Source organism: Atractosteus spatula, chromosome 8 (assembly GCF_055471065.1).
Source record: "Atractosteus spatula isolate fAtrSpa1 chromosome 8, fAtrSpa1.hap1, whole genome shotgun sequence".
Classification (NCBI taxonomy): Eukaryota; Metazoa; Chordata; class Actinopteri; order Semionotiformes; family Lepisosteidae; genus Atractosteus; species Atractosteus spatula.
In genome coordinates this window covers 9462313-9486009 of record NC_142713.1, presented here as the reverse complement: position 1 = coordinate 9486009, position 23697 = coordinate 9462313, and the positions used below count along the sequence as shown (strand labels likewise).

The window sequence follows — 23697 nt, the reverse complement described above, 5'->3', positions numbered from 1 at the left end:
AAAATATAGCCAATATTACAAAACAAGACTGTATGTTGATCACGGTAAAGAATACCAGAGACTGAACAGAAATAATAAATCAACTTGTTAGTCTCTTTTGTAGGAGGTGATAAGTGGCCAGGATGTCACTTTGTTATCAGGATCACTCTCATTCTACTGATCTAGTCCTCTAGTTTATAGTCACAGATGGCTACTAGCATGTTAGGCTTGAATCCACAAACTTTGGATCACAGAGCTCAGCCCACACTCAGGCAAGAGCTTTTACTGGCTGAGCTACTGCTCTCTCTTTTCTCTTCGTGGCAAATATTGAAGTGCTAATAAAGGGGCTTTGGAGCCGCCTCCAGTAATTTCTTGATTGCATCCAGAAATTATGCAATCCAGAATCAATATAATTTGGTTTAATTAGTGCAGCCAGGGACATCCCCACACAAAGATTTAAAATGAAAATAACCCTACATTTTATGTGTTATATGCTTTATGTGAAATAGAACGACTGATAGATGTTGACTGATTTTTCTTTGCCTTCTCCATAGATCCAGAAATTCTCAATGGTGTCTACATGTCAGAGGCTCTCAACCCCATCTTCGTGGACAACTTCCAGAGGGACCCTACTCTCACTTGGCAGTACTTTGGCAGCTCCACTGGGTTTTTTAGACTCTATCCAGGTACTGAACCAATAGGAAACGCACAGATCCACCTGCGAAATAAAATAAACATAATTTTTGTAGCCAACATCATTAAGAGTTCTTGAGCGTTTAAAGTATATGAACGAGAAATGAGCAGTCTGAAAACTATTCACTGTAGTATTGGAGAAAATTGCAGTAGCCATTTTTGAGATCCTTCAGTCAACCAGATTGATTAATTGAGCATTTTATTTATTTACAACAATGTGATGGCAACACATTTACAGTATACAGGGGGGTGCTTGCTGTATTATTTACAGATTGTTTACAATCTGAGTAACATGTCTCGCACAAGATTACCACAGAAAATGCAAAGTTACAGCAGGGATTTCAACTCATAACCTATGGGGGTGAAGAAGCCTAACACTAGCCTACACTGCCACCTTCTTAAGATCACTTTATTAGCCATATACAATTTCTTGCATTAGGAATTTGTCTTTGCATATACCCCAGCTTGCTCTCCATGAGACACATGGGTGGGGAGAGAGAAGCTTGGGGTCAGAGCACAGGGTCAGCCATTTATATGGGGCCCCTGGAGCAGCTGGGGTTAAGGGCCTTGCTCAGGGGCCCAATGGAGTAGGATTCCTCTGCCAGCCACGGGATACAAACCAGCAACCTTCCAGCCACTGGCACAGACCCTTAACCACTGTGCCACCGCTCCACTGTTCTTGTTAGTGGGGGGGGGGTAAAAAGGAAGTCCAACATTCTTCTATCCTTAGTTTTAAAGTACATCGTTAACAAAATAGATGAATGCATTGTGCTGTGCTAAGCCATGTTTATTGTTTTTAAAACTTTAGCAACTGCATATAAAAAGGAAACTGATCAAATACAAAAGATCCTAGCTAGCTGCTGATTACAGACATGGATTTTTATAGGTAACATGGAATCTCCGACAGTTTCAGAGTTGAATGCAGTTGAAATGTAAAACTGAAAAATTACAAGCTGAATGAAGGGACAGTGGGGTCTTGAGGACCGGGGATGGGATACTCCACCACTATGTTTGTGACAAAATGGAAACTCAATACAGTACATGACATCTAGCAAAAAAGGAGTCATAATAAAGATCCAGCTGCAGATAGTCTGTTAATTAAATACTAACAGAAATTATTTAGATTTATTAGATTGGGGGAGTTTTCATAGTAATTGGTAGGGTCTTTTGCTGTGAAGAAGGGTTGCACAGGGGAGGAGATGTGAAATAATCTGCACATCTCAAGAGTATTGTATCACATGTCCATCATGAGCCCAATGCCTGTGGATTTTCCATCCCTGAGCTCTCACATAATTAATTAATCCCTTAATAAAACTGAAGCAGTCCCTCAGTTTGCCTTCATTTATTTTTACAAAATGAGTTACAAAATTTAGGGGTGCTAATTTAGATGTTCTAAAAAAGAACCTGATTAGCAATTGCCATGGACTTATCTCAATTAACTTTGAATAGTCAAGGACTCTATTCTGCCTAGAATACTTCATGGGTAAATTGAAATTACATAATATTTAAGTGGCTTTAAACAATTGAAATCTACAACTAACAGACTCCTTAGTGGCTAGTAAAGGTGCTTTGTCAGTGAACAGGGTCAGCTCTACACCCTACAAATCAGCATCAGGTGTCTGGGTCTGTCCTTACAAACCATGACCACAATATAAGAACATACTAATAATAAAATAACTAATAATAAAGAACATACTAATAAGAACATAATAGTCACAAACAAGAGGAGGCCATTTAGCCCATCTAGTCTGTTTTTATAGTTAGTAGTTAATTCATCCAAATATCCCAGTAGTTGATTTATGCAAAGACCTGTTTCGTAAAACAAATCAGGGATATTGTCTTCAAAAAATGGCTGGATAGCTTGTTTCATGTTTCCAAAAACCATTTGGGTAAATAAGTGTTTCCTGTCCTCAGAAGGCCCCAAGTGTACAGGGCAAGTTTGTTCTGAAACTCTCAAAGCAGGACCTGCAGAAAACTCTGAGCAGGGTGAGAATCCGTAAGGCCGCAGGGCCTGATGGGATACCACTCCGCGTTCTCAGGAAATGTGCATCCCAGCTGACTACAGTGTTTACAGACATCTTTAACTCCTTACTGTCACAGTCCATTGTCCCCACCTGCTTAAAAAAACCCACCATTGTTACACTCCCCAAAACGGCAAAAGTGACATGCCTGAACGATTACTGCCCAGTAGCATTAACATTTGTAGTGATGAAATGCCTCAAGAAGCTGGTGTTGTCAAGACCTCCAACACAGAGTCCATGGACCCCTTGCAGTTTGCTTACCAGAACAACAGATCAGTGGATGATGCTGTCTCCCTAGCTCTGCATACAGCTTTGGAACACCTGGACACTAAGAACTCATATGTGAGAATGCTGGTAGAGATTGGTGGTGACAACTGGTGACAAAGCTCAGGGGATTAGGACCGTGCAACTCTGTCTGCAACTGGCTGCTGGACTTCCTAATCAAGAGACCACAGATGGAGCGGATAGGTAATAAAACATCAATACCACTCACTCTGAGCATGGGCACTCCAAAAGGCTGCTGTCTGAGTACAAGGTTGTACTCCCTATTCACTCCCGACTGCACAGCAAGACACAGCAACAACCGCATCATTAAATTTGCGCATGACACCACTATAATACGCCTGATCAGTGGTGGTGACGAGTCCACTTACAGGGATGAAGTCTTACAGCTGCTGAGGTGGTGTCATAGCAATTACCTGGACTTGAACGTAAATAAAACGAAGGAGCTAATAGTGGACTTTCGGAGACACGGGCCATACACTCACAGCCCACTCAGTATTGATGGAACGGAAGTGGAAACAGTCACCAGCTTTAGGTTTTTGGGAATTCACATTTCTAATGACCTAACCTGGACTGTGAACACGGACATTATCTTGAAGAAGGCTCAGCAGCACCTCTATTTCCTCAAGCAATGGGTGAATTTCTACCGCTGCACCATCGAGAGCGTCCTCACCAATGGGGTCACCGTGTGGTATGGCAACACCTCCTCTCTCGAGAGAGAAAGGCACTGCAGAGAAAGGTGAATGTGGCCCAGAAAAACATCGGCTGTGGCCTCACAGAGATTAAACAGCTTTATGAGAACCTCTGCCGTGGTAGATTTCTGGCCATCACAGAGGACAGTCTCTACCCCGGGCATGTGGTCTTCACCCCACTGCCCTCAGGCAAGAGATACAAGAGCATACGGACACTCACCACCAGATTCCTCAATAGCTTCTACCCATAAGCAGTGTGATTGGCGAACACATTTGGCCATGCCCCTCGGTCCACACCTACACCATCTACCTCATTGTAATTTTATTTATTGCACATCTGCAGTCATAGTGTACATGTCTGCATTGTTTACATTTGACTGTTTACTTGTTTACTTGTACATTGTCTACTGTTTGTTTGTATATTGTCTTGATGCACTGTCTGCACTTTTTTACCAATCGAGAGACTTTCTGTAAAAAGTCTAGAATTCCATTGTACCAGTATGTGTGCCAGTTACATGTGGCAATACAATTCAAGTTCGAGTTTTAAATGCACTTCCAGATAGCATCCACTCTGGTTTGTTCTTCGCTGTTCCTTCTGATGAAATCTGTTGGGTTGACTTTGTCAGTCTAAGAGTTCATGCCTTGCATTTGCTTTTTTACAGGTATTAAATGGACACCAGATGAAAATGGAGTTATTGCTTTCGACTGTAGGAATCGGAATTGGTAAGGCTTGGTGATTCATTAGCTTTACTTGGGAAATATCTTTTATTTCATTTTAGTATAGGTGCTGTTTTGAGGTAACATGGACTGTTCTGATTTAATTCAATGCATAAACACAGTAGTAAGTAGTAAGCGCCACCTCACAACATCGAGCCATAATTTATGACTGTGCTAGAAAAGTTTGGATCCCAGGTCAGGCTACCTCGGCTGGCCCAAGATAAAATTTCAGATTAGATTGTGTGTTGTACAAGTACAATCACCTAGGAACTCATCGGGGAAAATAAGTTAATCTCTGTGGTTAGCAACACATCGCGAACTGGGGCATCAGAGCCAGTGGCTTTTACCAGCAGTAAAATAGACTAAAGGAGAGATGAATAAAAGCAAATTACATCAGCTTTGCAGGACTCAAAACCTTTTTTAATTTTTTTGTCTGGTTAATCCTCTAATGCTGAATTGAATTAGTATCACTCAGATATTATGTGATGTTTTGTTTTGCCTCTACCAGTGGGTCTTGTGTGGATTAGGGTGCTGTTTTGGAACTAAATTAAGTACTGATGTCTGTCACATCTGCTTCTTGGTCCCGATTTGTGCCCATTGTTTACTAGGATATGCTCCAGCTCCCCCACATCCCTGGATGAAACAGTTATAAAATGGATGGGTGGATCGGCTTCGTGGACCATTAAAACTCATTAAATCTCATTCTCAATAGTTGTCTGGATCCTGCTGTTCTGTAGCCCAGGCTGATAATCTTTCAGTGTTTTAGGGCTTTAAGCATGTTATGAAATACTCTACGGTGTGCAAGAGATAAAATCTGAAAACAGATTTGGAGTCTTATCTTTTGTAGTACTGATTTTAGTATAAAGTGTCCAGTATCAGCACCATTTTCACATAACCCTTTGCATAATGGCCAAACCTAGACAGAGTCATGGGACATGAAGCAGGAACAATTACTATATATGGTTAAAGATAAGGCCTCCATTTTTTTAATCATCTCAGAACACAAACAGTTATGTAAGAGATGCCACAATGCAGTATCTTGCAAGAGATAAACATTTCTTTCACTTGGCATTTCCATTTGCCAGAAACAGAATTCACACTACCTTCCAGTTCAAGTAGGTAGCTGTGTCAGCATGTGTAGGCTGCAAAGGAACAAATAAAGGTTTATTCCATGCTGAAAAGAAGTGTGTCTGAAGAAGGCTCCACAGGCAAAATGTTGTGTTTCTTTTCTTCTGTTTTCAGCATGGAATAAACCTTTACTTGTTCCTTTGCTGCCTTCCACTTCTCCATCTCTGTCTTTCTTCCTCCATATTTACTGCATATTCCCTGCACTTCCCATAGCAATCAGTGCTGTTGCTTGTATCCTCATGTTCACCAGGTTTTCTAATACTGCTAGCGTCAGTGATCCACGTGCCGTTCTCTTTCTTCAAGCCAAGAAGGGCACTCATCTTTTCCCTCCACCCTAATTCTGAAGAAGCAGCTCTTCCAACCTCTCCTTTTCCATGCACCTCAGAAATGACCGGCACCCCACAGTCACCAAGATGCTCTTCTCTTTCTGTTCCTTCTGATGTTGTCATCCCTCTCCAGAGCTCCAGAATAACAGTTCCCACCCTTTCTCCTCTCCCCCACCCCACTCGCTGTTCTCCGTTATCCCCGTTTTTTCCACTCTCTCCCTTCCTCTGTCTCCTCTTTCTGCCATGTTTCATCGTCAGGTGATCCTACCCACCACAACTTTGGGGTTCATTTCCTCCCCTTTCCCAATCCCCTTTTCTTGCTTTCCCCTGTAGGAACACTCCTGGCCACTGACGCTCACTTTGCCATGGCTGTGTGGGAATAAGCACACAGGGTTAGATACAGTAAATCTCTGTTCACATGCCACCCCCAGTGCCAATGATGGATTCCTCCTCTGTCCCTGTGGCTGGCGTCCAACAGGGTGCTGTGTGGGCCCCCAGCATTCTCTCTCCCCAGCCCCCAAAGCTTTCACCGCTAGCCCTGAAAGAATCCCAGTTTCATTCACCAGTGAGAAATATATAAAATGTATGTTTTGCTTGGCATAGAATATCTTGTCTGAATCACTGAGTACCGTCTCACGTTATAAGCAATAAAATTAAATAAATAAATAAAAATTAAATAAAATTAGCAATAAAAGATGTTTTTAAACATCTGTAAGGGTTGGCTTCATCTCAGCATTGTGCAACATATTGTAGCCACATTGTTATTATACCTGTACATATGGTTCACATGGTTTTGGTTCATCAAGAAAATATCCGGTGGTAAAAACTGTCTGGGGCACTGGAACCCATCTCACTCCAAACCTTATTCCTCCTACTGTTTCTTTCCTCATGATCTCTCCTATTCTTGGGACTCTGGAGAATTACAGTTTCAAAGATTGTTGAGCACGATTGTCTGAATATTTTCGGTCAGGGATACTATCAAATTAAATTTTGCCAAACTCTTAAATCATTGTCAATAGATCTCATCCCTCTCTAGCTAGGAGTTCAAATAATACTGGATGCCTGAGCTGCTATAAGACAGTAATCAATGCAGACACCAAAGATGGGGATAAATAGCCTACATATCCAATATACATAATCTATAGCATTATTATTCTCATGTATGAGTACTTGCTCATTATTGTCACACTTTAAAAACCAATTGCATATTAAATGATGACATAATTGACTTTTTATGGCTGGCATGGCTTGATCTCAGTAACTATAGTGATTGCACTACCTATACTACTGGGAATTACTAGGCCCAAGATGTGTCCTTATTAGGAATCTCTTCTGGGTACCTCCTGTTTTTGTACACAAATCTCTATATAAAACACATATCTCAAAGCATATCATAATTCAATTAAGCATTTACTATAGCATGAAAAATACACAGTATGTGATACACAGTATGCAAAATCAGATTTCCACAGCACTAAGGAATTTCATACCAACATAATCTGGTACTGGTACTGGTACATCATAAAAGGTACTGCCATATCTCAGAAATGTTTAATAATGCTCAATCATTTTTGTTTCATTCAAATGTTGTTACACCTGGGCTGGGAGAGACTCATCCCATGCCGATGTTGCTCTAGGCTGCCAGGTTGTCAGCCTTCTGCCTTCTGAGCCCTTGCGAACTCACCCGGGGCACATCTCCCAAAGACCATCAATCTTTCAACCAGGCAGACCATCCTGAAATTAAAAAGCTTTTATGGCTTTTCCTCCACTTATTCAGTGCTCCCACATTGAACTAAGCGCTCAGTGCTAAACTTTGCAATACTGAAACAATCATCCAACAAACGCCTTATTTTTTCCTGGATTCCCTGAACACTGCTAAAGCAGCAGAGCCATTCAGCCCTCACTTTCTTTTCATCTCGTACATTTTCAACCAGTTTTCTTTTTCGCTGGCCCCTCCAAAGCTGCGGCTCCCCAGCTTTCTCCGCAGTCATTCCGGACAGCCTTCGCATTATCCAGACAGCTTCATTCCAACCTGCCTCTCCAATCCTAAGACCTGTGTTCAAGCCAGTCTCTCCGCTGCATAAAGGCAGCTTTTTTCCTGGTTAGTGTTTTTTCAGGCAGCTGTATTCAAGCCAGCCTCTCTGCTGCATAAAGGCAGGCTTTTTCATTATTCAATTTAATTATTAAATTGTATTATATATCTTAAATTGATAGATATTGGGAAGGAGAGGGCATAGTGGTTAGCAGACTTGGGGCCCTGAGTTCAATTTCTAGGTTTTCTCTGGGTGCTCTAGTTTCTCTCATATTCCAAAGACACTGATAGGTTAACTGCTTTCTGAAAAAATTGGTTCCTGTTGTGTGTGCCCTGTGATGGACTCGCATCCCGTCCAGAGTGTATTCTGCCCTGCACCCATTGCTTGCCAGTATCGGCTCTGGCTCCCCTTTGAGACTGTATTGGATTAAGCAAAGGATGGATGGATGATAGATATTAATATTTCTATTTTTGTGTATCCTATGATAGTAATTACTGTACATTTTAAGTATGGACATTGAAATAAAATATTAATGGTGTAGTGTTTCATAGCCGTTCAGGGACGCCAAATATGTAATCATAGTGGCTCTCTGAAGGCACCAGTTCTGTAGGGTTTGGGCATTTACTGAGACAATTATCAATTGTAGCAGTAAATCACAAAGTTGATTCTTTTGATGGCTTTAGAATCCAACCACGCGACATAACTCAAACAACGCACACACACAGGTACTAATACACGAGGATACATTTATTAATACATAGAATATGCATATAAACCTAACAGATCTTATCGAGAGGGTTATCAGAATACAAAAGATATATATTCAATCAGTTACGAAGTGTTACACATATCAAGAGGACATACGTTCAGTATATCATTCATTAAGACCGTTTCGTAAAGTGAACTTGGTTACAACTTCTACATTAGATACTCAAAACAAGTACATAACTCTTAGGAATTAAATTGATATCAACTGGTTGGGATAACAATTGAATTCTCGAGCTGTAATGCATTGAAGTTGAATACTCATCCAATTTCTGGGGATTCAGATCTCCTGCGGGCACAAAGAAACAGTTGCAGGCTGTTGCTGTCCAATCCGCGCTCTCTGGCTCGGTGCCAGGTTGTGCTGTGCGGCTTGCGACGGTGCGCTGCTGATGCTCACTGACCGGCTAGTTAGTGTTGGCTTTAACTAGCAAAGTTTGTGCACAGGAGAAAAGATGACTGTGGATCCCAGCAAGTCAGGAAGAGGACCGGTTCGTTCCTGATGAAGAGCTAGTTCTGAATAGTGATTCAGCTGTCCACAGTTCTGACCTGTCCACGAGGCCTGCTGCTGGTTACTCTCTGGCAACCTCCACTCTAGACTCTTAGAACAAAGGAAAGTTCTGGCACTCGGACACACTGGCCGTTCCGTGGTTGTCCGGGCTGAGTCTCAGGATGGTCAGGAGGCGCGCTGCGAGAATGTCCTGCCCTTGGGAGCCTTCTGCTCCTGGGCCGTCCTGCCCTGGAATTCTCCTTTGAATTCCCTTTAGAACAGTCCACAGAATCCTCTCCAGAATCTTACTGAATCTGAATCTCAATCTGAATCTTACAGGCTCTCTGTGTTGCCTGTTTTTACCTGGAGGAACTTCAGCTCGTCGATTGGCTGAAAGTTCCATGGGCATCAGAGTCCCACGTGGGTTACTCGGCCCTACCAGTCCCTGATTGGTTGATCAAGGTGAGATATGAGTCACTTACTCCTGACACTTAGGAATGCAGTCCAGATGTCCAACTGGCACTCCCTAGACAGATAGGCGCCAATGGATGACCATTGATCATGATAGCCAGGCTTAGCTAAGTGCACCCCCCTTTGGGAGCTGTCCTAGGAAACCTTAAATCACCCTAATGGTCTCTCTGTGGCTGCACCACAGAGATGAACAGAGAAATGGGGCCTCATTTGGGAAGCTCAGAAACACTTAATTCTGCCTTATTATTAAGCCTCGCCGCTACATATCCCCCCTTTTTGAAGGTCACGAGGTCCTGAGGCGTTGTTGCCTTCAAAAAAAAAACAGAGTTAAGTGATGTCCCTTGCCATTAGAACATTAATCTTAAATGTCCACATTACTCCTCGAGAATTCATACCAGAACCAGCATTGGGAACAAACAGGATGAATAACATCTGGAGTATGTATAAACACGGTAGGAGACATTATCTCAGTCTAGGAATTACACATCAGGAAGTTCACTGTCAATATCTGATACCTCTGTAGTAGATATTTGGGGAGAAGTCACTTCCTTTCTTTTGACATGCTACCTTTGACTCATTCATGCTACCCGGAGTACATCTTGATGTGAGAGTACAGCATTCAGAGTACATCCAGTCATGATCCAGCTACCCGGCAGTAGTGTTACAATAACAACAGTTCCTGTTCCCAGCCCCCCTGATGAACCACAACACCTGTGTTGGGCATCTGCTAGGGTGGTTTGGAGGTTTGTTCCATTAAAGCAAACTCAACTACCTGTACCTCTTCAGGGCTTACTGTTTCTTGGATTTCTATCCAATTCAATAGTGTGGCACCTGAAGGCATCCACGACCTCAAGTTTGGTCTTATATTGTCTGGTTCCAGACCGTACAGTGTTAAGTTCAAGCTGTACTATGGCCTCCTCGGGAACTTACAGGAACTGTTTGATTAGGTAGCTGCATTGCGGTAGCTGTATCATGCCTGTCACAAGTCATAGTGTCAGTTAAATGTGGTGTGTTGACCAGCCATTTACGTCCCACCTGCTCTTCATGGGGTTCATTAACCTCCCTCTGCCCATTAGTAGCTTTACACCCTTCATTGGTGAATCGTTTAGACACAGCCAATGGATAGCTTTGGTAGCCATACCCATCTCAAGATTTGGAACCGAATTCAATCTTGGATTGCCTTCTGGGTGAGCTATGAACGATGGGGTTAATGTCACACACTCCTCTACTGAGAAGAGTGGAATCAAGTGGGTTGGGAATTGTGCCGTGGTTAGACTGGCTACAGTGGCACTAAACTCCCTTAACAGGTCTTGTGTCAACATTCTGGCCTGTTGCACACAAGCATAAACCCACTGTATAACACCAACAATCATGTCCACTGGTTGGGGAATAAGGTTTAACCCTGTTGCATAGGAAGTTGCCTGTAGGGTTTTCCCTAAGCTTTCCAACTTTTGCTGCTGTCGATACAGTCTGTCACTACCCTCTGGCATCTCTGACACCTGCCTTCTTGGGGCAGTCAGGATGAGAGTGCCAGCAGCACACAAACCTACCAGAAAAAGCAAACGTGCAACAGTGGCGGCAGCAATCAGTCTTCCCAAAAGTCTTTTCAGGTGGCTGACCCCAGTCATCTCCTTCTGAGTGACTGTTGCCTTTCTAAGCTGGCGCAGCGTGTACATGGTGTCTTTCTCAGTATGCCATGTGGCATCTTGGGCACCAACATCCTGGAAATCTGGGGAGATCTGACACAGCTGCTGATGCTGCTCCTCCTTTTCCAGGGCATCTGCTTTTTCGATTTGTTCATGCCTGTGCTCTAGGAACCCTGCAGGGGGCGGTGCAGCGGTGGAGCATGCCTGAACCTCGGCTGAGTGGTCATCTGGAGCACCTGAGTGATCTGGGATTGTTACCCCATTCTCACGGTTCAGGTCCACCCTGCACACTTCCTGATTGAGGAATCCCTCTATCGGCATGTTTACAATCGTTCGCTGGGCGTGGGTGTAGGACACCTGCTCGCTCCCCCCTTCCCTCGCTAGGGGTTCAGGGAGCTGCCCCAGCACTGGGATAGCTAGTTCACTGTCTTCGAACTCGCTATCACCCACCAGGCCCATGTCAGTGCAGGCGGGGATTCTGACACCCCTCTTTGCGATGTCCTGCACTGGCAGGCGGGTGACTTGACCATCCAGCTCCAGTCTGGCTGAACCACTGTTGGTCAGACTCAGACTGACAGACTGAGCTGGTGGCTGTAAGAAAACCGGCTCGGCTTTCATTCCCTGTCCCTTCTGGGGGACTGGGTGTGTTGGCAACCCTGCCGTTGAGGCAGGAACAATCAGGTCAGTCTCACTCACTACCTGGTAGTTGTGAGAAATAATGTTACCTGACTGCAGGTTCCCTGGGTCACAGCAGAGGGAATCGGCATCTGGGATCAGGTGTGTCCACAGCGCAGTAGTCTCAGCGTCCAGCTGGACCTCCTGTCTAACCTGTGAATGTTGCACCAGGGGCACCTGGCGGTGGCCCTGTGACAGCTGCTCAAGCAGATCCTCACTAATAGAGGACCTCTCAGGGCTAAGGGTGAGGGCTACATCACCAACCTGCTCTCCTGCCATCTGGATCCCTTCCACCACTGCAGGGTGGTGTTCCTGACCCCTCTTGGGTGCCAGGGTGCACAGGGAAAGCTCCTTTTCATCGCCAGGTGGGGAGATCTGCTCCTCTTTAGGGATGTAAAAGGGGTGTGCTTTACCTGGTGGATCAGGCGGCTGCTCGGAGCACCGCTCCTGTGGCATGGAGGCTGTTGGGACCTTGGCCAGGGCACGACTTCCCTGTATATCCGGGGAACAAGAAAATATTTTTATTTCTTGTCCAGAGGGAACAGAAGGAATCTCCACATAGGCTTCTGTGTTCGGTGGGCACTGTGTGAGCACAGTCTGCCTCTTGGCCCCCCTTTCCTTCTGTACAGAAGGCTTAGGAGCCTTGACCTGTTTCCACACTTTGCCTTTCTGGTGATCCACCAAAGGTTCCACTCTGAGTCGCATGCCCTTTTCTTTTTCAACCCGTTTGAGCTTGCCGTGTGACATCAAACACCTTTCAACCTCAGTGTCAATCAGTGTCTCACTGGGTAAGACATCTCCCATGGCAGCCTTGAGGTAAAAGCTTCCTGCTTTTCCTCTGTGTTTTACTGCCTGCTCTGTGACTTCAGGGGTGGAGTCAGCACTCGCTTGGGAGTGGCTGACCTCATCCAGGCAGGAACCCTTCCGCTCAATCAGATAGACTGAGGGAGGGAGAGGGGGCGGGTCTCCGCCTCCTCCAGTGGAGAGTATCAGCTCATTCACGCTTCCGGCAGCCTTGGGGAGCGGTTGTCCCTGTCCTAATAAAGCTTGTTCAAGCCTGGCCAGGCGGGCGGCTACTGAATCCTTTTGTTCAGCCTTTTCTAGCCCTTTCCCTTCCCCGGTGTTCTCATGGCACTTAGGACGCTGGGTGCGGTCCTGTGTGAGTGCTTTGGAACGGGGCTTAGCCAGCTCAGGAGCCTGTGCTCCTTCGAGCAGGGGGGAATTAACCCTGCTGGCTCTGACGGCGAACACAGTCGCTTTAGCAGCTTTTTGCTCAGAGCGACTTTGGACATCATACTCCCAGGCTTTCTGCGCGAATCTCTTAATATCAGTCATTTTCATGGTCTGTGCATCTGTATGCATTAAGATCATCTTTCTGACTGACGGGTGGAGATTCGCAATGAATAAACCCTTGAAATGTGTGTTCTCTTCGCAACCCTCATAATTTCGCCCTGCAAAATAAGTTCGTCTAAGTCTCTCGTAATATTCGCGAGGGGACTCTGCTCTCTCGTGCTTAATGTTAAGGGCGGCGGCTATCGCGGCAGTCGGGTCAATAAACGCACTGTATTCTTCGATAAGTGCTTGACATAGCTGCTCAAAGTCATTACAGACTTCTTTCATCTGCCTAGCCATCCACTCATGTACAGCTCTGCTGGTAGTTTTCCTGACCAGAAACACTTTCTCCTGTTCTGTGGCGTTTGGCAGGTACTGCAGGTTATACCTGAGGTCTTGAATATAACTCTCGATATTATTCTCTGACACTGCAGGGTCAAATCTCTCTATGTCCTTCGTTAGCTCTCTCAGAGAATGGAGATTTATTCTCCTAGCTTCTCCGCTGACGGAGATATGACGGAGATCGTGGTCAGACCTGTCGCTGCTAGAGAGAGTGCTTAATAACAAATCGAATTCAGACCTTTTAGCAACCATCGTTAAACTTAAAGAGTATTACTTTTAAGTACGAAATCACAGTTTTACCACAGAAAACCACAAGATCAAATATGCAATCAACCCTGTAGATCGCAAAAGATCACAAAACACTCAAGCACTGCTTAAAGAGCAAGGGGAACTTTTTCTTTCGGCTTTCAGCACACTGTATTATCGTGTATGAAACCCGCGGCGTTTTATATTGAATTATTCCGCTTGGTTGATTCATTTCAGTCTTGCCACGCCCACCCAGGGACGCCAAAAAAATGTAGTGTTTCATAGCCGTTCAGGGACGCCAAATATGTAATCATAGTGGCTCTCTGAAGGCACCAGTTCTGTAGGGTTTGGGCATTTACTGAGACAATTATCAATTGTAGCAGTAAATCACAAAGTTGATTCTTTTGATGGCTTTAGAATCCAACCACGCGACATAACTCAAACAACGCACACACACAGGTACTAATACACGAGGATACATTTATTAATACATAGAATATGCATATAAACCTAACAGATCTTATCGAGAGGGTTATCAGAATACAAAAGATATATATTCAATCAGTTACGAAGTGTTACACATATCAAGAGGACATACGTTCAGTATATCATTCATTAAGACCGTTTCGTAAAGTGAACTTGGTTACAACTTCTACATTAGATACTCAAAACAAGTACATAACTCTTAGGAATTAAATTGATATCAACTGGTTGGGATAACAATTGAATTCTCGAGCTGTAATGCATTGAAGTTGAATACTCATCCAATTTCTGGGGATTCAGATCTCCTGCGGGCACAAAGAAACAGTTGCAGGCTGTTGCTGTCCAATCCGCGCTCTCTGGATCGGTGCCAGGTTGTGCTGTGCGGCTTGCGACGGTGCGCTGCTGATGCTCACTGACCGGCTAGTTAGTGTTGGCTTTAACTAGCAAAGTTTGTGCACAGGAGAAAAGATGACTGTGGATCCCAGCAAGTCAGGAAGAGGACCGGTTCGTTCCTGATGAAGAGCTAGTTCTGAATAGTGATTCAGCTGTCCACAGTTCTGACCTGTCCACGAGGCCTGCTGCTGGTTACTCTCTGGCAACCTCCACTCTAGACTCTTAGAACAAAGGAAAGTTCTGGCACTCGGACACACTGGCCGTTCCGTGGTTGTCCGGGCTGAGTCTCAGGATGGTCAGGAGGCGCGCTGCGAGAATGTCCTGCCCTTGGGAGCCTTCTGCTCCTGGGCCGTCCTGCCCTGGAATTCTCCTTTGAATTCCCTTTAGAACAGTCCACAGAATCCTCTCCAGAATCTTACTGAATCTGAATCTCAATCTGAATCTTACAGGCTCTCTGTGTTGCCTGTTTTTACCTGGAGGAACTTCAGCTCGTCGATTGGCTGAAAGTTCCATGGGCATCAGAGTCCCACGTGGGTTACTCGGCCCTACCAGTCCCTGATTGGTTGATCAAGGTGAGATATGAGTCACTTACTCCTGACACTTAGGAATGCAGTCCAGATGTCCAACTGGCACTCCCTAGACAGATAGGCGCCAATGGATGACCATTGATCATGATAGCCAGGCTTAGCTAAGTGCAACCCCCTTTGGGAGCTGTCCTAGGAAACCTTAAATCACCCTAATGGTCTCTCTGTGGCTGCACCACAGAGATGAACAGAGAAATGGGGCCTCATTTGGGAAGCTCAGAAACACTTAATTCTGCCTTATTATTAAGCCTCGCCGCTACAATGGTTTGATTCAGTATTCTAAATCAAAGAAAAAATAAATCATAAAAGACATTGTCAGTGTCTGTTTCCTTAGATCATTTGCAGTGTCTTAAGTGTGGGTGTTAATTACCATTATTGTTGATTATGTCTAATAAAGCATGATTTAAGTTTGTATGTGTGCATGAAGTGATTATACTGGTGAAAAAAGCTTTTGATAAAATATTGAGGAACCAGTCCCTGTGAAAGTGTTTATTTCTAAGGGGATTGCGTTGATCTAAATAACCTTGCAGAGTGTAATCAATTTACCAAAATGTTTCCACATTTGCACAGTGTAAATCACAGCTTCTATCAACATCTCTAGCTCATCAAGATCTGTAAAGATAAAACGCTAACATTTAACAGGCCACGGTGAGGCTCGAGGTCCAAATTTAATTATTTTATTTCAGTCTGTTATTATAGTTTTGAGATTCTCATACCAAGTCATCAATTACACAGAAAGAACCACAGAATTAACAGAATTTAAAAAAATGTAAATGTATTTTTATACATACTTATTATTCTTTTAAGTTTTTGTTAACTGCTATTGTTAACCTTCATTTGTATTCTATTTATACAGCATTATGTCCACTGATATACTGTAGGACACCATACAAAATTATGGTTAAAGTGAAAACATCCCCAGTAATTTTACCAAAATTAACTTATACTGCCACTTAGTGAAATGTTTTTGGTATCTTTTATTAAAATGTATTCCAAACCCCTTGAAGCATAATGTTTTTCTTCAAGGTTATAGTAACCATGGAGCGGTGAGGCTTTTAAACCATCTATGCCGTGTTCTGTTTCTGCACACTTGCAGGTACATTCAGGCAGCCACATCCCCAAAGGACATAGTGATCATCATTGACATCAGTGGCAGCATGAAAGGACTCAGGATGACCATTGCCAAGCACACCATCACTACAATCCTGGACACCCTGGGGGAGAATGACTTTGTCAACATCATCGCTGTGAGTGTACTTTTCTCATCTCCCTAAGGACGTGGACTGCAGTCCAGCTGCCCTCTGCAAAATCAGAAGTCACATGTGTTTTTTGAGCACTCCAGGAACCTTTGCTGCTCATTCATAATCTGAACTTTAACCAAAGCCGTTCCTCAAACATATTTGTAGCTTAAACCCTAATGTCTGATGCAGTAGGATGTACAGAGAAAGAAGAAGTTCTTCAACACATGTGCTCCTGAGGATACCGTATGTAGCAAACCTGGACTTCACATGTGCTGTTTAATATTCAATGAAATGAAAACCAAATTACATACATAAATTAAACACAATAGAGCATTTGGTGCTTTTCCCAGATCTCCTTTCCACACTGAGGAAAGGTTTTGCATTTCCTCAAAAAAGGAATACATGTTGAACTAGTAATGTAGTACCTATTTTTATCTGGTTCAACCAATGAAATTATATTTAAAAATAGCTGAACTCAAACGTAAAATTAGCACAGTATAAATGTGTACTCTCATTTATATGTGTGCTCATATATTATTTTTAACATTCATTGATCTTTAAAAAATTAAATAAATGGATAAGATAGTAAAAGCTAGTTAAAAGCTTTTTACTTCCAAACACAGCAGCCTCATTTCATGTTCTATGCATTTTGTAAAATATATATTTATGAGCTCCTTCTCACTTTAGTTGCAGTATTGCCTGACAAGGAACATTCATATTCATTAAAAACAATTTTCTCTGGTTTATTTTCCCAGATACATAGATTATTAGTTAATAATTTGCTAGACAAGGTTAAAAAAAATAGATGACATTTGAAGACTGAAGCATTTGTTACATGATACTCAAATGCTGGGTATAATTTTTTTTAATTAAAAAAATATATAACATTTTCCAAAAAAATGCTATCACTTTGAACATGATGAAGTTGATCGTTAAAAAGAGGGAAGCACTCAGGCATTGCCTTGAGGAATCTGGGTAGAGATGCCACTGTGAGCTAAACGACAGCAGAGATCAAAGGCTGAGATGGGAGAAAATGTCCATACTGTAGGTCATCCATAAAAAGGAGTTGAATGGAACTGACAAAAACTTGAAAGTGATAGAGCAAACATGGGGCAAAAGAGTTCGTGGTCTGACAAGAAAAAAACATTTTCTGGTCTCAACACATTTTTTTCAGGTGACAAAATGTTTCAACTGAAAAATACCTAACATAGTGCATCACTCCATCAACACAATTCATACTGTCAAGCATGGTAGCAGCATTATGCTGCAGTTCTGCACCTCATCAGCAGGGACCGGGAAACTTGTCAAGACTGATACAGCTAAGTACTTGCAAACCTTAGAGGAAAACCTGTTTCAGACTTTAAACAGGGACGAAAGATCAGCATTCAGCAGGACAGTGACCCAAAGAACAAGGCCAAAGCTGCACTGGAGCGGCTTAAGACTAAGAAAGTACAGTAAATGTCCTTGAGTGGCTCAGTCAAAGTCCTCTCTTCATTCCTATTGAGAACTAGTGGAAAGACTTGAAAACTGCTGTCCATAAGCGATTCCCAAGCAACAGGAGACTGTTTGAACAAATCTGCTAAGAAGAATTTGCACCCATATCACCAAGCCAGTGTGCAAAGATGGTAGAGACATTTTTCAAAAAGACTTGCAGCTGTAATTGCCGTCAAATATTGAGTTCACAAGTCTGAATACTTAATCAACATATTCCAATTTTGCTGCTTAATTTTCACTGACATTTGCTCTAACTTTTCTTACCTTTAAAAGTATTCAGTTGGGAACTCAGGTTTTGAAACTCAATATTGAATACAATATTCAAAAACACAGTTTAAAAAAAGTGTTTGTAATTTCACAAAATGGATCTCTGTAGCAAGAATCTGAACACTTTGGCAAAGGCATTGCACTTATTTCTTAGGCTTCTCTTATGATAAATCTGTGTTATACTGTCAATATTTTTGTAGAATGCTGTTTGTGCATCTGCTTAAGTCGGTGAGAATTTCATAAGTTGAATTATTCCTTTTAAATTTCATAGAAAAATATTTAAAAACATTTTTGTTTGCATAATCTTTACTCAAATCATTTTCTAAATATAGAAGTCAGTATATTAAGAATTAGCAAATATGTTTTCTGAAATTCTTCATTAAAATTAAACATTTACTACCAGTTAAAGACCTAGAAGAACAGAAGAAATATTTTTCTTCATTGTATATATTTGTTTTCACAGTACAATGATTATGTCCATTATGTGGAACCCTGCTTCAAAGGAACTCTGGTGCAAGCAGATCTCGACAATCGTGAGGTAATTCAATTATCAAATTCATTTAAGCCCAGGCTGTTAAGTCTCACAGTTCAAGCCATAAGCAAGATGTCAGCCCAACCTGTGATCTGAAATATAACACTGGGTTTCGCTTTGTGATGACTTCAGAATGGCTGGTTTTCCCCTCTTTCTCTCAATGTACAGTATCATCAATTTTGCTCCAGTGCTGTTTAATTTTCTGCCTGGGTTTTGGTGTCTGATGGCCAGACCTCACCATGTTGCATGCAGAGAGCAGCTGGGGTCACCCTTGCTGACAGCTTACAGTCTCACGTGATTGTTAGGGATTTGAGGCAGTGGCCGGAAACACAGTCAACAATATTATAAATTCACGCCAGCTGATTCTACTCCACAGCAAAATCAAGAGGCACTTTGCTATAAGTAACGGTGCTGCATACTTATTTTGCTTGACCAAGAACCGGTTTGGGTGTTTAACCTTTCACAGCCTTGATTTCTGCTTCTTGCACTTCATATACACTGATGCCATGTGCCCAGAACTGGTGTATGTTGTCTTGGGTGGGTTGCTTTTCTGGTACCAACAAGGTCAATATTTACCTTCTGGCATTACATAAGACTGGGGTTAATTTAGATGACAGTGAGTCTCAGACTGGATCCAGTCAGCATTTTGAAATGTACACAACAGTGTTTTTTTAATGGTGTTTCTCAGGAGTACTGTATATTGCCTATGAGTGCATTGACAGCTGCTGTTTGGACTGAAGGTCAACTGACACACAAAGACAGCTGAAAAGCCATAGTCAGTGGCTGATGGATTAGAGATCCTGTTAATAGCTTTCTACTGCCTGGCTGGCATCTGCATTTTGTGTGTCAGTTTCTCTGTCAGGCAGCATCTGCTGTGGTGTCTGGAAACTGCTTTTTGCATCTTTCAGCTTTGGATAAGCGACAATCTGCTGAATCTGCTGAAGATCTCCTTCACACCTCTTTACTTTTCAGTGTTTCCTTCTGCATCCTTTGTACTGTATTGTACCTGATGGACACTTGCAAGATCCCCCAAATTCTGAAAGCATCACAAAAGAAAAATGTTGAGCACTATTCCTTATTCAAGTCTTAGTTTAGATCCCAAAGGAAAAGAAGACTATTTTGCTGGCATTACAATGTGTTACTGAGAATGCTGAAGAAACTCTGGGATGGGTTCATCTCTATCTCAATATATTTGAATAATACGCTCCAAAATCAGATCTCTGGCAACCTCTACTTATGCAGAGGAAGATATTTTTTTCATTTATTCCTGTGTTCGTGAGCTGCTGCAATGTCATTATCAAATGAAATGTTTTCATAGTGAATTCACCCGGGTGATTATGAAAATATGGAATAACTTTCGTTATTTCTCGCCTACTGTAGAGGCTAATGGCAGAAAATGTCATTCAAACTAGGGTTGGCTGTGGGACACAATGGGACTCAATGTCCACTACTGAGTAAGAATCAGATTCCAAATTGACACTGTCTGTGATAACAGTGATAATTAAAAACTATATGCCCATGGATGATATGTTTGGTTATAATAAACCAATCTCTGGGAGCCTTGAGGAATATTTATTCGCTCAAGGTTTCACAGTATATGCATTAAGACAACACTTTCAAGGGGTCTGAACTGTCAAAACCGGAAGAGGGATTTCTGATCATCAGCAAAACAGAACAAAAAAGCACAGCATGTTTGCCTGACTAACCAGGGATTGATCACTGCTGTCCATGGTGCTGATCCTCTTCACATGGTCTTTCAGCATTTCAAACAGCTGGTTGAGGGTCTCCATGCCAAAGGGATGGGCAAAGTGACGAAAGGAATGAAGGAGGCCTTCCGCATTCTGAGTGAGGTCAGTGCCTGTCACAATCAGTGAAGGAGAAACTCGATTTTACCACAAAACCTCATAATACACCCCATTTTCTTGTTCAAGGTTCCTGGCATGTCTAAGCAATAACTCATTTTATTTTGTTTTAAAATTTACAATGTGTGTGTTTTTTACATTAGTTTCCACAAGTTTCATTTTATATATATAAACTTACTTTATGCCCCTGACTAGAAATGAAGTAATGAATGAACAAATAACAGTTAATTCATTTTTTAATTTGAACTTTTACCAGGCTGGTTCGGGCTGAAAGAAGTCTTGTTATTCCTACACTGGCAATTCCTTGCATTTGTGGTGTTTGACGGATCATATGGCCTTTTACGTGAACTTTGTTGCTACGTTTTTCTTCTGAAATTGTAAAGCTGTGCATGTTTTTAAACAGTGAAATTGTTCTAATTAAGAATTTAAAAAGCTGGTAATAAAAAGCTCTGCAGTAATACTTTTCTAAAATATAGTGTAGTCCATTTGCTGAAAATGCCTAAAACATTTGATGCAGAAATTCTTTCCTGTGGTGATCAGATGTTTTATACTCAGTGTGTCACAGGCTAAAAGTGGAAAGCATATACAGTTTTATTGCACATTAAAGGAATGTACTGTACTGTCCTTATTTTGTAAGTTTAAAGCATCATGGCTTTTCTTCCTTCAGTGTTTATTGTTATTGTAGTGCATGTTCATTGTTAACAGGAGAAGGGATTCTCAATCAACATAACCTTCTTTATAAACAAAGGATTCCCAGAATCCTTTCACCAAGCTTTGTGAAGCTCTGTGTTGGGTAAAGTTAGATCATAATGACAACTGTTCATCATGTGTCTGTTTTGTCAGAGATTTTAATCCTTCAGCAAATTACACAGTGGAGCTAGCTATGTACACAATGAATTTCATTCAACAAAATAACTTATGCTGCTTTATGAAGCTGATGAATGGAGCTTTTATAATTAATTCTCTATCTATAAAGTCATCTCATGTGACCTGAATTCCACAATTACTCAGCGGTTCACATGGCATCCCATTGTGATTAGAGCAGTAAATTTGGCTTTTATCAGATTTAATTTGGGCTTCTTGACTTGGCAATAAGAACTGTATTCATTAGTCTCTGTACCACAGAAACTCAAGAGAGTCAAGGATTCCAAAGTCAGTCCTACAAGGGGAATAAACTTTTTCATAAAGAACAATGCAGATGCTCTTGCGGTTCAGTGCTAATTAATATACCACAGTATATTATTTGCTGCTGAGAAAATTTCAGGTTTAGTTTGTTCTACCATAATTTAGATGTATTATCTGCAAATGTGTTTATTTTTGTGGTTATATTACAATGAACTATACAACTATACAAACAAACTATTCCAGGAAAAATAGGGTAATTTTTATGATTTGTATTATGTATTTTTATAACATTCAAAATTAAAAAGCTAGAATTTGTGATAATTTAAATGAGGATATACTGTATTAGTTCTTTCAGTCTGAGCTGAAGTGTATTCTGTTTCACAGTTCAACCAGACTGGTCAGGGCAGCTTGTGTAACCAGGCAATCATGCTTATTACTGACGGAGCAATGGAGGGCTATAAAGATGTGTTTGAAGAATACAATTGGCCGGATCGGAAGGTATGATGCCTTTTAAGTTTTCACATAACAGTAAATAAACCGAATCCTTGCTCAGAATTGTGGATGAGTTCTCCAACAGATATTGTAAGGGCTTTCATGCCTGCAAAAATCTCTTTCATTTAAGTACTATATAAAAATATTTCCACTGAAATTACTATGTGACTTGTCTAAAACTGTGATCAACGTCTCCTGTATTGTGAATCACTTACTCTGTCAATTCTTGTGTTTTTAAAATTTTTTATTTTTTTCCACACACAGTGATGTGATATCTGTTTGTAGTTTCTGTCATAACTTATGGAAGCAAATGTCTCCTTATGAAAGGCTTGTGACTAATTTAAGGCAGCAGTTTGGAGCAGTGGTGTGGGTTCCGAACACAATATTGGAAGGTTGTGGGTCCAAATTCCAGGAGATGCTGTTGTATCTTTGTGCAAGATATTGCACTCACAATTGCTCCAGTTGTGATAATGGGTGACCATTTAAGTACCTTTGGATACAAACATCATACAAAAATATATTAGTAATAATTAGTATAGTAGTGCAAATATATTTTCAACCAGTGAAGATAGTTGCTTACAACACACGTTAACTACATATACTGTATTGTAGTCTAGACAGCACCTGGTGTTACGTGGAATTATGTCATCACCTTACTGTGAGCACTGTTCCTCAAGCTACAATGCAAAGTTTGCCAAGTTCTATCAAGGAGAGTTTGAAAGGATCAATATACAGTATGCTCAGCTTGCCGCACAACAGCAATCCCTGTAGTGTTAGAGTGTGTAAGAAAAGTTTGGGAATAAAGGTGAAAAACCTGAGTAGCAATTACTAAACAAATAAATGAAAGAAATTCACTTTTACCAGTTTATTTAGCTATACGTCTCCAGTTGAAGAATGAGTTGCCTGTACATTATTATGGATGTACTTAATAAACGCTAAATAGAACATTTCGATAAAAAAGAGCAGTTTGAAGTTGTCGGATCTCTGTATAGGAATGTTGAGGGATGTGGCTTGAGTTACATAATATCCAGCACTTCCACAAGGCTTGGAAAGCAGTTACAGCAGTTACAGTTCTCTCCTGAACATTTACTGTAGATTTTCTCCCTGATTTGCAAAGAACCTGGTCTTCTTGTACTGCACTGTCCTTTGGGTTGCTTAAGATGACATACTTATTGATAAACTCAAAACACTTTCCGGTTATCATCTTTAGCCTGCACTTTATTTTATAGACTATATATAGTCTCTGCATACTCTTATCCAATTTTGATATGTTATCTGGAGAACCATCCACAAAGTGTTTAACTTTTTTTTAATTTTAGTATGTAACCACCACTATACACCCACAACCCTGGATTCACTGTTTCATCTCTGGGCAAACAAACTCTGTGC

General features: G+C 41.7%; 1 protein-coding gene across 1 annotated transcript in view; it reads left to right on the top strand.

Moving 5' to 3' along the window:
- LOC148829168 (voltage-dependent calcium channel subunit alpha-2/delta-4-like) overlaps nucleotides 1–23697 on the top strand; it is a 205026-nt gene that overhangs the window by 38639 nt on the left and 142690 nt on the right. The window contains exons 6-11 of the mRNA XM_088923114.1: nucleotides 534–665; nucleotides 4330–4390; nucleotides 16392–16542; nucleotides 18761–18835; nucleotides 20590–20679; nucleotides 22201–22314. Coding sequence (XP_088779240.1) covers nucleotides 534–665; nucleotides 4330–4390; nucleotides 16392–16542; nucleotides 18761–18835; nucleotides 20590–20679; nucleotides 22201–22314 — 623 coding nt within the window. The remainder of the gene's footprint in view (nucleotides 1–533; nucleotides 666–4329; nucleotides 4391–16391; nucleotides 16543–18760; nucleotides 18836–20589; nucleotides 20680–22200; nucleotides 22315–23697) is intronic.